Source organism: Ochotona curzoniae, unplaced genomic scaffold, assembly GCF_017591425.1.
Source record: "Ochotona curzoniae isolate NIBS_2020 unplaced genomic scaffold, NIBS_Ocur_1.0 scaffold_2476, whole genome shotgun sequence".
NCBI lineage: Eukaryota > Metazoa > Chordata > Mammalia > Lagomorpha > Ochotonidae > Ochotona > Ochotona curzoniae.
In genome coordinates this window covers 24648452-24662373 of record NW_024467095.1, presented here as the reverse complement: position 1 = coordinate 24662373, position 13922 = coordinate 24648452, and the positions used below count along the sequence as shown (strand labels likewise).

Sequence of the window (13922 nt, the reverse complement as noted above, 5' to 3'; positions counted from 1 at the left end):
TCCCACGTGGGTGAAGGGTCCCAAAGTTTTGGGCCGTCCTCAACTGCTTTCCTAGGCCACAAGCAAGGAGCTGGTTGGGGAAGGGGGGGCCACCAGGGTTAGAACCGGTACCCATATGGGATCCTGGCATGTGCAAGGCGAGGACTTTAGCCACTAGGCTACCTTGCTGGGTGCAACCTACATTCTATATTCTCAAAGCACCCCAAGATCTATTAGAGCCAGAGGGGAATATAAAATCTAACATCTTCAAAATCAGTAACATAAACTAAATGTTCCTGTTTGCATGTGAATCTTATGAAAAAAATGAAGAAAATAACCCACTCATTAATTAATCTGGTCATCTACTGCCTGAAAATTTTCTATTTAAAAATGTTACTTTTCTTAGCAGAGGCCTAAAGACGTGCAGATATGTAGCAAGGGTCCATTTCAATCGCTGCTGAACAACTGGGAACTAATTCACCAGTTGCAAAGTAACGCAGTTCTCTCTACTTCTTAGAAGTCATGTTCAGTTTGTTTGAAAACTTTAAACTCGTTAGAGGTTGTCAAGATTTTTAGGAATATTTGGGAGTAACACCAGCATGACAGCACAAAGCAGATCAGACTTACTGATGCCACATTGCGATTCTGTCTGTCACAATACTGTCACTTACCTCTAGTCAAACACCCTGACACCCCATGTGTGCCTCAGAAATGCAATGCAGAATATTTTTGCCAACCTTTTTTTTTGTGGTTGTTGTTGTAGAAAAACAAATACCGTCTTCATCAAACTTTACACTGGGGTGGGGGGTGGTTTTCCTTGGAAAATGTAAAGCGTTCATCAAAGCCAGTTGGATACGATTGAAATAAAAGTAGGATGGCTCCAAGACAACAGCATTTGCTCTCAGAAGAGGAAGCTAGCAGAAAGACTGGTTTATGCAGTGTTTTTCAAGCCTCTGTGACTGTGACCCCTTTAAAGAAAGATGATGGGTATGACAATACGAGATGGATAGTCACAAATTTCTCTTTGATACTTTCTATTCTATTTCTGTCTTTACAGCACTGGTCACACAGTTAAATCATTTTGAGTCATTGTAAGTCAATTCGGCTATGCAATGGATCACAGTTCCTGGCTTGAAAAACAGCAGGTTAGTGGTTATCGTCCTGTGATGGTCTGACCTGGGGTGTCCCGGAACACTGCTCTGTGTGGCTATTATGTCAGGTTACGTCTCAGTGATATTTACCTCGTCCTTCTTGAAGGTAGGCTGGCCATCTTGGGACTTTTCTTTTTGAGCTTGTACTTTTTCTTTCTTTTCTTCTTCCTTTTTTTTTTTCATTTTTAAGAAGGGTAAGTTCACTCAAATAAAGAGCCCTTTCTAGCTAACAGGAGTGGGAGGGTGCTCGAATCACAAAGCGTGTGCCGTGGGATGGCTTCTTGCTTGTGATCCTAGCGCAGTACTTCCAGCCTTTGTGCCAGTGAGTCTGCGTAGCAGGGTGAGGTATTCTCTTCCCATCCCCGGTTTTCTCTGTGTGCCTGCCATTGCACTCACTAAACTCTAGCGTGACTGGATGCTCCTTGGGCGTGTTTACAAACCTTGTGTGTGTTGTGGCACTTGGTTCACAACCTCCCCAGTTATAGCCGTGTGCTTGAGGTCCTTGTATCGAAGCAAGACTGAGATGCAGGTGCGCACTCCTAACTCAGCATAGCACGCCTATATTTCTCACTGGGGTTTTGCTTTTTTTAAAATTCGTAACAATGAAGCACAGAGCAATTCATTTACTCATTTCTCTCTGCATTTCACTTCAGTGCAAATGCAGGACAGGTGAATATGCAAATATCTATTTTTCCTGTTTTTTTGGTGGGGAGGAGTAGGGGCTCTTATCGGTGGAGGTTAGCTTTAGCACTTTCAATGCTGCTTGTGCAGACAGAACAAACCAATCTTTTGTAGCTTACAAACACTCGCTCCCCTTTCCATGTTATTTCCTCAAGTCAGATGGAACAAGAAGCAAAATACATGGCTCTTGAGCAAAATACGGGTACTACCCCAGACGAACGGCTTTCTGCAAGGTTGCTTTCAACTCAAGCCTACATGACGGCAAATCGGGGCCCTGACATTGTGATTCTGAGAAGGCTCCAACTGGCTCCTTTCCTTCCTTTATTTCCAGTTGGTTTCAAGATGTATATTTTTTTCCTTCTGAGGATGAAATGTATGACTATCATCCTTTATGTCAATTCGCGCTCCTCCCCCTCCCCCAGATTTTATCATCTCTCTCTCTTTTTTTTTTTTTCCATGCCAAACACATGGGAGAGGTGAGGAGATACGGGCCTTTTGCCTCATGTAGACCTATGGATAGCGGATAGATGTTAAAAGGAACAAGCAAGTGGAGACGCAGGTGCAGAATCACAAGTCAACACAGCACCCTCACATTTATCACCAGTATTGTTTCATTTTTTTTTTTTTGGGAGGAGCTCATAACAACCAAGCACAGAGCAATTCATTTCTCTCGCAAGAAAGAGTTGGCTGAATAGTTAGCCATCCATTGATTGCTTCATGCTTGCATATTGCTATGGCCTGAAAAAAAAAAATGAACAGTTCGCTAATGCTCAAGCACGTGGGGCTGTAGGCATGTGGCTTTCGTCCAAAATGGGATGTGCATGACATGCCTCCAAAATCACAGGCAGAACACAACGGGTGCAAAATGTGTACTGTACCTGCTTCCTGAGGGCAGCTGTCTGAGGTTTGTCTTCTCGCACCTTTCCATTCACCAATTTCCCTTCTGCTTTCTCTTCTACTGCCCCCCTCTTTAACTTTTTCTCTTGCGCTTCATCTTTTTTCTCTTCCAGCTGCTGTTTAAGTTTTGGCTCTTCTAGCTTAGCTTTCTCCTGCTCTGCCAAGGCTCTTTGCTGTTCCTCTGCTGCTCTCTTCTCTTCCGCCTCCCTCCTCTCCCTCTCCTCCGCCTCCTTCCTCTCCCTCTCCCTCTCCTCCGCCTCCTTCCTCTCCCTCTCCTCCGCCTCCCTCCTCTCCCTCTCTTCCGCCTCCTTCCTCTCCCTCTCCTCCGCCTCCTTCCTCTCCCTCTCTTCCGCCTCCCTCCTTTCCTTTTCTTGTGCAGCTGCTTCTTCCTCTGCTTCAATTCTCGCTTGCTCTTCTGCTTTCTTCCTTTCCTGCTCAGCTTTAAGTCTTTCCTCTTCCTCCAACCTTACCCTCTCTGCCTCAGCTCTTTCTCTCTCCTCCCGTTCCACCTTCTCATCAGGAGCAATTGCATCTGGACCCCGGCCCCTCTCCTCCTCTGCTTTAGCCTCTTCTGCACCAACTTCCCCATTTCTCCCTGGTGTTACGACCATTTCCTCGTGGGTTTCTGATGTTTTGTCTCCTGCCACCGGCTCTACCTGATTTTCTCCAGTGCTTCCTTGCTTGGACTTCTCCTCGTCTTCCCTTTCTTTCTCTTCTTTCTTTCTGTCTTCGGCATCCCTCCAATCATTCTTCTGATAGGATTTGGTGACCATCTCTGTTTCCTCTGTCTCGTGTCTTTCTTGGCTTTTTTCTTCCTTCCCGGCAGCTTCATCTTCTGCTGTATCATTTTGCATCCTTCTGCTTGAGAGGGAAGAACTGGCATCTCTTACTGTTGAGTCAGTATCTTTCTGTTTCTCCAGGGCTTCCTGAAGTCGCTTCTGGCGTCTTTCCTCTCGCCGAGCCAGGCGCTCTAGTAAAGCAGCCTCCTCATCACCTTCCACCTGAGTGTTTGTGGTGATCGACTTGCCCTCCTCGTTGGACACGCTGCAAAACAAAAGGAGCTTGCCCATTAGTCAGCTGCATTCACACAGCCCGCACCACTGAGAGCCAGAGCAGACGTCACTGCTCTCATTGCCACATCCCCTGAGATGCTATCACTCAGGCACACATTTGATTGGCTTTCAGCTGACAGTGCATACAAATCTCTAACCTTGTTCTTTCTCTGATTATGGGAATTTACTCAACAGACTAGTACAGTTTTGGGAGCTCCCCAAGCAAGCCAACTTCAGACAAAAAAAATTGATGAACATTAGTGTGTAAATTTTAGTACCACTTACCTTAGGGTCACTGGATCTTAGAGTCCCCCCAGTGGAGTTAAGCTCCTCACACTCACAGTCGTGACCAACTTGGCAAATGCAACCCTGGGTGGCGGCTTTGCCTTTCCTGTCTCACTTCCTTACACACCTACCAGTGCTTTGTGGTGTCACCTTGTGAATAAATGACTTCAGCATAACTCTTTGTTTCAGAATCTGCTTCTTAAGGAACTCAAACTAATACAAAGCCCAAATGGAAATGACAAGTGAGTTCATCCAGTGTCAGATAGCTTTCTCACGTGCCACCACGTCATTTAGAATTGCTAATCTGAATGGGGAAGGTGCGAAGTACTTCGAGAGGAAGCCACGGGTGTTACGAAGTAGAGGTCTACAGGCATGCCAGTGGCTCCTATGGTAGAGACATCTGGAATGTTCTCTATAATTCACACTCCCCTTGCCATAGTTGTGTGAGTACTGATGAGAAAGGCAATATAAGAAGTAGGGGTGCATTCCGTAGCCCTTCTCTCAGTGCTGGATAACTCAAAGTCCTAGTGTGGGCAGAGTCCTAGGAGGAAAGAAAACATGACTGGCTTCACCTACGAGAAATAACCACACTGCTCTGATATGTGTTAAACTAAACTAAAATTGGGGAACTCACTGTTGTAGCAGGCAGCATTATACTAGCCAAGACATATAATATCTCCCTTCTTTGTCAAAATTGTCATGAATAAGAGATTCCTTATCCTTTTCTAGAGTGGAAGATGACAATTAAGTTTGATATTTATGTTTAAAAATGAAAGGAAAACCCCCAAAATCACGCTGTACCATAGCTGTCATTTCCTTCATTACTGCAGGTGTTGGACACGGCCCCCCGCCAGGGGTGCAGGTCTCCACTGGCAGGAAATGGCTGTTCGTGTGATAGTAAAACTGTGACCAGAATTGGAAGTCTGTGTCTTGCAGTATTTAGAAACTGCATCAAATTTCCTGATTCATACCACACTTGGCCCTTTTCAAGTTCACTTAATTTAGAAAAAAATAATTTCATATTTAACAACAACAATTGTAAAGAATAGATTTTAAGCTTTCCTGGCCTTCACTGCTGCTGTAGGATGCTATCTCCATGAGTGAGACATAAAAGGACTAAATGTCCCTGAGAACACACACACAAAAAATCCAGTTTTTAAAGAGCAAAACTTCAGGTTTAAGGCTTTTGGATCAGCTGAATTCTAGTAACTCCTAAAAGGTACCCCAAATGCAAAAATGTTAGCCAGTTCAAAACACATTTAAGTTAAAAGAGCCACAGAATTTGGAGTCTGCGGGGCTGGTATAGTAGCAGAACAGGCTAAGCCTTTGCCTGTGGCACCAGCATCCTGGCTGCTCCACTCCCAATCCAACTCCTTGCTCGTGGCCTGGGAAAGCAGTGATGGCTGGCCCAAGTCCTTGGGCTCCTGCACCCATGTGGAAGACCCAGAAGCTCCCGGTGCCTATCCTCACACTAGCCCAACTCTGACAGTTGTGGCCATTTGGAGAGTGAACCAGTGATTAAATCTCTCTCTTTGTCTCTCCTCCCTGTACAATTCTGCCTTTCCAATAAAATAATCCAATCTTCCAAAACAATCAACAGATTCCATTGATCATTTTCATAACAGCCATCATCAGTAGATGTTAAGTGCCATTTAAGAGTTGTGCAGCTCCAACCAAAATTATTCTCTTTGTGGCTAACTGAGCTTTCAGAGATGCATCACGCATTCTCAGACTTGAATATAATTTTCTAAGCAAAAAGGAAGAAGAAGGAATTTCAAATGCATCAATACCATGAAATAACTGATAATAACATATGAAAACGGAAGAGAAACACACGTAGAAGCAACATCTTAGAAGCAGAAAGTTGCAGGACTCTAGTAACTTTCTAAGCCAGCGTAGACTGCTCACTAGAAAGTCTTCAAAACACCGTTCTTTAAAAACACAGTCTTTCTGTCCTTCCTCCCTCAGCCTGAAACCAGACATGCTGATGAATGGCTATGCTACTCTCCTGAAAGATTGTGGCAGCCGCGATAATTAGGTTGAGTGATTACGGGGTGCTCCATACTGCGCATTCTTACACGCATTATTGTATCATTTGAGTTGAACAACACTCTTGGGAGAAAGGTCAAATTTTTATTTCCATTTAAATGGAAAAACACAGGGGAAAGGCCAATTAGAGAGTTATCACGGTTTCATGTCCCTTTGCTCTAGGCTGGTTAAGATTGAAGGGCTCGCTCTCTCCAGCTGACAAATCATCTTCTAAGACCAAATCTTACTACCAAATACGCAGTAAGATCTGGCAAAGATGGTTCATTACGTTTCATCATTTCATAATTTTAAATTAAAACCGTTATTTCCTCCACTGCCCCAGCTGGAATGTCATCCTTTCTCTGGCCTTTGGTGGCATACCCATGACATAAAGTGCCCACTAACCAAGTGAGCCATGCAACTCTATTTTGTTATAAAAGACTTTCTGAAGGATGTTGAACATATTCGGTATGCTTGACTTCCTTGATTTCCACCAGGGTTTGAATAGGGAAAAAAAAAAGTAGTGAATATAAGGGTATTTGAGTAAATTAGAAAGGATTCTGATTTTTTGCTGAATATTGCAGAGATTGGAGAACACTGATTCAGCCTGCATATTAGAAAAAAAGACATTTTCAATTCATAAGCACTTCGAAATACAAGTGTTATCTGTTACCACTGGGCCTGGAAGACTCTACAAACTAATAAATCTTCAATTGAGTGCCACAGCAGTATAAAGGCATGATTTCCCCTATTTAAATTGTAACCCACCACATTTAGTAAATTACAAATTACTAGGCTTTAAAATAAAAACTTCCAACTGGGAAATGTACTAGCGATGGGATTGGGGTGGGGAAGAAACGAGAACAGTGATGTCCTAATGTCTAAATCAGATTAGCTGTTCGGTATAATGAGTTGCCTAAAATGATCAAAAGATTACTCAGCAAGTAGAGTAACTGGAAAAGAGCTGAGCTGGATTGTAAGGGGAATGCTGGACTTGACAAATTCCATTCCAAAGGACAGAACCTACCTGTTCTGGGCGTTCACTTCCACCTGTCCCAAAGACTCTTCCTCTTGCTTCTGCCGCAGCCTTTCCTGGCGGGCTCTGCGGCGCCGTTCGCGGGCTGCCTCCTCTTCGTCATCATCATTCCTCTGGTAGGCAATCCTACAGATTACAAAGACAATCTCTTGAGCACGTCTGCTGCCAACTCCCTTCACCGACTTCTTATTTATTTATTTTTATTGGAGAGTCAGATATACATTCAGGAAGATCTTCCATCTGTAGATGCATTTCCCCAAGTGACCTCAGTGGATGGTGCTGCGCCGATCCGAAGTCAGGAGCCAGGAGCCTCCTCTGGGTCTCCCACACATGTACAGGGTCCCACAGCTTTGGGCCATCCCCAACTGCTTTCCCAGGCCACAAGCAGGGAGCTGGATGGGAAGCAGGCCTGCAGGGATTAGAACCAGTGCCCATATATGATTTTGGCTCATGCAAGGTGAGGACTTTAGCTACTCGAGTACTGCACCAGGGTCCAACCTATTTTCTTCTTTAAGAAGTGTTTTAAAATATTTTTTATTTGGAGGACGAGAGAGAGAGAGCAGGTAGGGGACTGCACACCCACTGGTAGCTCTTTCCCTGGAGCCAGGATTCAGGAATGCAACCAGCTTTCCCACCTGGGTAGCAGGAACCCAATTCCTCTAAGGGCTGCATTGGCAGGAGCTGACATCAAGGGCCAACCCCAGGTTACCATGAAGAGGGAAGCCTTTGCTTTGATTGCTATGCTAAATGCCCTTGCTTCCACATTTTTCAATACTTGAAGAGCATTAGTACAACAGACAGGATAATTTATAATGAGTAAATAACACTTCAAAACTAAAACATCGACACACAAACAGGCCACCTTCAGAGATGGTGAGCTAGCAGATCAGAATTTCCTTATAAACTGATTTTCAGCATATAAGAATGAGAAGGAAATAACCCAGCATATTGAACCAAAAACAATCAAAATACCTTTAAAAAGAATTTGGCATATTGTCTGAACTATTTGTACAGAACTGCCACAGAATCAGAAGAGAATCCAGCTGCCCAACATAACAGGGACTTGCAGTTGATCAGCCAAGATGGCTAGCTAAAATCAGGAGCGGGACATCTTCTTTGCTTGATGCACCATTATTTCCGGCTGGCAGGAGGTGTCCAAACCAGCACGGCCTGCAGGAATCACAGCTCTCGCCAAGGTCCCCTCTCGTGCTCCAGCACACGTTTTGAGGTCCTCTAACCTACATGCTGGGCACATTGCCACTGGTCTACATCCGGGTAACCTAAGGGTTGAGGCAAGCGGAAGAGACAGGCTTCACAGGTTTCCATGGGATTTGGGATTTATAGTTTCACCTGCAGCCTATTTGAGAAAATGACATAGAGAGTGATACTATTTTGCATTTGTTCCCTTAATACTTAATCCCAAATAAATAAGTTGGGACTGGGGAGCTACAGAAGCCCAAGTTCAATATGAAATAACCTGCTTAACCTGGCGACCATTGCGAGGCTCTCTTATGGAGATACGGAATACCAAGAAAGCATTTAGTACTAGCTGACCTGGGAGAAGGATGACTTGGTGGCTGTCTAGACAGGGAATGGCATAGGGTTGTTACCTGCGATGGGTTGCTTTTTACAATAGAAGCTTCACAATGTTGCTGACACATCCACAAATAGAAAGGCTGATATGTAAACATTTCATACGATTAATTCTTTGTGCATTGTGGTGAGAACATCTGACGTAAGATCTACCCTCTTCATGTATTTTTAAAGTGCACAATATGGTATTGTCAACTGTAGACATAACCCAAGAGAATAGCTCTTGGTGAAACGTGCTCATAATTCTTATATAACCACCATGACAAAATATTTCACAAACTAAATCAACAGCAAAAATATACAATTTACAGCAATAATGTGAATCTTACTCAAAGTATGATTTTCTCATGTTAAATTGGCCAACTAGGTATTGGTAGATTTAGGACTTTATTCATCTGTGTTTTCTTTTGTCTTCAATAATAATGGTATGAAAGTTTTCTCTCCTAGGCATCCATAAAAACTAAGATTAAGAGTTTTGAAGGTTTATTCTCTACCAATTCAGAAAATCTGATCCCATACATTCTAAATAGAATATGATCATGTGTTAATATTGGAACACTATTATATATCCCATGTCACTTTGTGGGTCTGAAAAATGGAATGCTTTATTTCCATAAACATGGCGAGAAGAGCACTGTGACGCAGTTAATGGATGACTAGATTAGGGCTCGTAAACCGATGTCTTACTCTTTTGGAGCTCCTTGCTTAAGCTAGTTCAATCACTTTGTCTGAAGCTGTGTGACAATGGAACAAAACGATGGCAAAACAGTCCACAGAGTCATATTTCGTTTTACCAGGAGAGCTCAGTTAGGGAGCTGCTTAGTGAGGAAAGATGAATTCAGTTTCAGACTCACTGAATTTGAGGCGACACGTGACAGGATGTGAACGTTCCTTTCTAACTCAATCACATCGTAGTTTGCATCTGAAAGCTCTGCCCTGCCAGTGGCCAGTGGTTTGGCCTCCACCTTCAGATTCTTGGATTAATATGCCCTGGGCTTATTTCTTAGCAGACAGCTTTAGCCACAGTCAGGAGAATGAATCCTTCGTGACTGCTTCCCAAAGCAAACAGAAAGTCTTCATTACTCTTGCACATCCCTGTTCCTCCAGAGGAAGCAAGAGGCGCATACATTCCTCAGGGAGGCAACCATATGTTAAGAGCAAACTCCTCTGCACCATCTTAGTTTTAAATCCCTAAGAAGCCATTATACTTGGAAAAATCTGACATGTTACTGTCGCTCTGATTCCAGCTATCCAGTGCGCTTCTGCCCGAATGCTGCTGGCTTTCGGGTTTGACACCTATTGGATTAACACCCTTACCAGCTGCTCAAATTTAACCTTTCTTCTTCTTAGACTTCTCACTGGAGGAGAGACCCAAACAACTGGGTTGTTCCAGGTGTCTCTTCTAACTCTTCTTGCTTGGAGCAGCTTAAAGTTTACAAGCACTGTCCACTCAGTCCCTTTCCTAGAATACACAGTTATCAGGACTGGATTTTTAAAGGTCTTTTTTACTAATACTAGTGAAGAAGCATATTAAAATTGTTCATAACACATAAGAAAAGAGAGGCAAAATGGTTTCAAGGCATTTTCAATCACAAACACATCCCCAGTTGCTGGCTATGAACTTCACACTTTATAAGTGAAACTGTGTCGGACAAGTGCCTGGGTAACTGTAGGACTCAGTTGTGACACTCCCTGCAGATACTTCTGCTGTTATCACAGCTTATTGTTTTTCCTCTCAAAGTTGAAAAATATTCATTCTTAAAAATTCCAAAACTGGCATAACTGGCACACACACAATTTAAAAAAAAAAAACACATGAAACAAAATGTGTGAAGAAGAAAGTAAAATTGAGCCTGCTGGGTTTATACTACTCAAATGTGAGTAGGATGATTTTTTTGATAGATCCTCAATAGGCATTTCCTATTCATTCATGGAGTGTCGTTTCAATAGGAAGGAAGGTGTTCTGTGTTGGACATATTATTTTGCGAACACTTTGCTTAACTTAATTGTAATTTTTGTCAGATTTATTTATTTATTTATTTAGTTAGTTAGTTAGTTATTAGAAATAGAACAATAGAAAGACAGCGGAGAGCTCTCCCATCCACTGCTTCACTCCCAAATGCTGCAATGCCAGGCCTGGACCCAACTGAAGCTGAGAGAAAGTACCTCAATCTATGTCTCTCAAGTGGTGACAGGTCCCTGCTTATCTGAGCCATCATCCTTGCTATCCTGGGTCTGTGTTAGCAGGAGGATAGACTCAAGAATCCTATCCAGAGATCCTTGCAGTTGGATGCAGGATAATGTATCGTGAACACTGGGACAAATGCCCCACTACTCCAATTTAAATAAGACAATTTAAATGGCAACACAATAGTCTACCTGTTGAGCAGAGCAGAAGTGACTCCACCACTCTGCCAAAGCCAAGTGGACACTCCCATCCAGGAATGTTCGGAATGCCGAATCACCTTGAACTTGTTTCTGTGCAGAAGGTCAGCACACTCATGCCAGGATGAGTGTTCTGTTTGAACAAACTGATAGGCTGCTTCCTTCTCCCATCCCCCATGCCTAAAAGTCCAGTGCCGTATGCACTGGGCAGCCATCTCCCTCATGCGGCCACCCGACCACGTGGAAGTGGTCCCAGGCCACCTCCTGCCAGGCAGCAGTCCATCAGACTGTCTCTCCTGACTAATAAAACTCGACCTGGACTAAAATCTTCTCTCTCACTCATCTCTTCACCTACGTATATTTACCTAGTACTTTTAAAGATAGCCTATGGACTGTGCAGGCAATTTTCAGAGACATTTGCAAAGTTTTTTCAACTTTATCTTCATCAACGATGGCTAAAAGACATCTGTATAGAGACATTTTACCAGTTGGTAAATTATTCATTTTAGAAAACCGTGAAGCTAGAGCTCCTGGGTTTAAGATCATACTCATTTCAGAGGCTTTTGAGATGCCCTGAGTGCCTTCCGGAAATGTATACACCACCCCAGCAGTGTATTCCAGCAGCAACTCCGCCCTAAAGTCGAATTTATCCGAATAGTCAAGCACACAGGATTCTTAATTCACTCAGAGGATAGCACTAGATCTGCCTTAACCTTCAGTTAAAGACAGAATGCTATTTTTAACATATTGGTTACTCAATACTATGTCGATTAATCCCATCATGCTATAAATTGTTGCTGATGTCATGTTGGAGCTTTTAATTGATCGGGGATGATATTCTGCTGGCTCCACCATCAGACCAGAGAAGGTCTCCCTAAGAAGCCGTTGAACTTATCTGGACAATAAGATGCTGGACTCTATATTTGGCATATGCTTGCAATGAAGGAATCTCAACTGAACTTGCACTGTGGTTATGCAACAAGGTGGAAGAATCCACCATGGGGGGAGGGCTAGGGAGAGGAGTGGAAGGAATCCCGGTGCCTATAAAACTGTGTCACATAATGCAATGTGTAATTAATTTTTTTTTAAAAAAAAGACAGAATGTTAACATGTCTAATTTTCCACATACTAGATTTAACCATTTGAAATGCTGCTGACTGGCAAAAGTCATAGCTAACCACTCACTGAATTGTCATGAAAGAGTCGCATTCTGTCCCTTCTGTGGCAATTCAGATGCCGGTATTCACCAATTTCCTGGTAGGCTACAGTACAGACACAGGGGGTGTTCCCAGATGATTCAAAAGCACCGTGGGAACCCAACGTGCTCTGAATCATCTGAGGAAGTCTGACTTAGGCTCGACAGAATTGGAATCCAGAGCATTGCTTTGTGATCTGTGGGAAGAAGTGACCAGCAATCTGCAAGTGAGCGACAGAGCAAGTATCTGGGAAAGAAAAATTGTTGATGGGAGTCCATGAGCTTCGCACCATGCTCCTGCAAGACGGTTTTCCTGCCCACTTCCCTGCTTTGCTTCTGGACAACTGGTGTTCCTCATCTCTTGCTGCAAACACTTGCAGAAAGGTGTCATTGACCTTTCTGCAGGAAGACCAGTCTCGCCGACACCAAAATGATTCACTGAATATTCAAGACAAGGAGAATCGAAGAGTGTGCGTATGTGCACGTGTGTGCGCGCTCATGTGCGTGCCTGAGCACACGTGTGCAAAAACACCGACAATTTTCAAAGTCCTGGTTAATATGATGGGGCTTGACTGTGTCAGCGATATGAAGCAGTACAGAGGACTGGCCTTTTTTCATGCTCAGACTTTGGTTAAAGGTTATAAAGCTCTATGATATAAAAATCATGTCTGTACTAAGAAAACTCTTCCAGTCTGTAGTCTTTATACCAAAGAAATCTTGCTCTTTAACACCATAGCTTTGGGCCTGTTGCAGTAGCCTAGCGGCTAAAAGCCTCACCTTGAACGTACCAGCATGCCATGTGGGCACTGGTTCTAACCCTGGCAGCTCCACTTCCCACCCAGATCCCTGCTTGTGGCCTGGGAAAGCAATTGAGGACAGCCCAAAGCTTTGGGACCTGGCACCCGCATGGGAGACCAAGAAGAAACTCCGGGCTCCTGGCTTCGGATCAGCTCAGCTGTGGCCATTGGCTCAGCACCGGCCATTATGATCACTTGGGGAGTGAATCAACGGACGGAAGATCTTCTCTGTTTCTCCTCCTCTCTTTCCGTCTCTCTATCTGACTTTGCAACAAAAATAAATAAATCTTAAAACAAATAAACAAAAAACAGATTTTTTTAAAATAAACAAAAAGCACCATAGCTTTGCTGGCTGATATTCAAATAACAGGACAGCATTGTTACCATTCTGGGCCTAAAGCTAAATGTTGTAGAATGGAACGTAACGAAGGTACTAAGGAATCAGCAGTTTGGATCGGTAGGGTTCTAAACATATGAGAAAGATGAGACAAAGGGAGAGCTGGCCAAGTGTTTTTAGCAAGACCCCAGAGTAAGGCACCTGCTGTCTTCTTGCCACCACACCCCTCGTTCCATCTTCCCTATCAAGTACACTCAACAGCTGTGTAACACTGGAGAAAGTCTTGTGACAATCTCATTTTCAGAGTAGGAATTTTTTAAACTCTTTTTTTTTTTAAGGGTTGGAGAACACTGTCCTTTAAAAAAGAAAAAAAGATTTATTTTTATTACAAAGTCAGATATACAGAGAGGAGGAGAGACAGAGAGGAAGATCTTCCGTCCCATGATTCACTCCCCAGGTGAGCGCAATGGCCGATGCTATGCAGATCCGAAGCCAGGAGCCAGGAA

At 43.5% G+C, this 13922-nt stretch overlaps 1 protein-coding gene across 3 annotated transcripts in view; it reads right to left on the bottom strand.

Moving 5' to 3' along the window:
• CALD1 (caldesmon 1) overlaps positions 1 to 13922 on the bottom strand; it is a 171985-nt gene that overhangs the window by 28453 nt on the left and 129610 nt on the right. For 2 of the 3 annotated variants that reach the window (XM_041002084.1, XM_041002085.1), the window contains exons 4-5: positions 7101 to 7235; positions 3365 to 3752 (exon numbers count right to left, since the gene is read on the bottom strand). In XM_041002084.1, coding sequence (XP_040858018.1) covers positions 3365 to 3752; positions 7101 to 7235 — 523 coding nt within the window. Of the gene's footprint in view, positions 1 to 1220; positions 1299 to 2689; positions 3753 to 7100; positions 7236 to 13922 lie in introns of all 3 variants that reach the window. The other variant, XM_041002083.1, reaches the window with a different exon arrangement.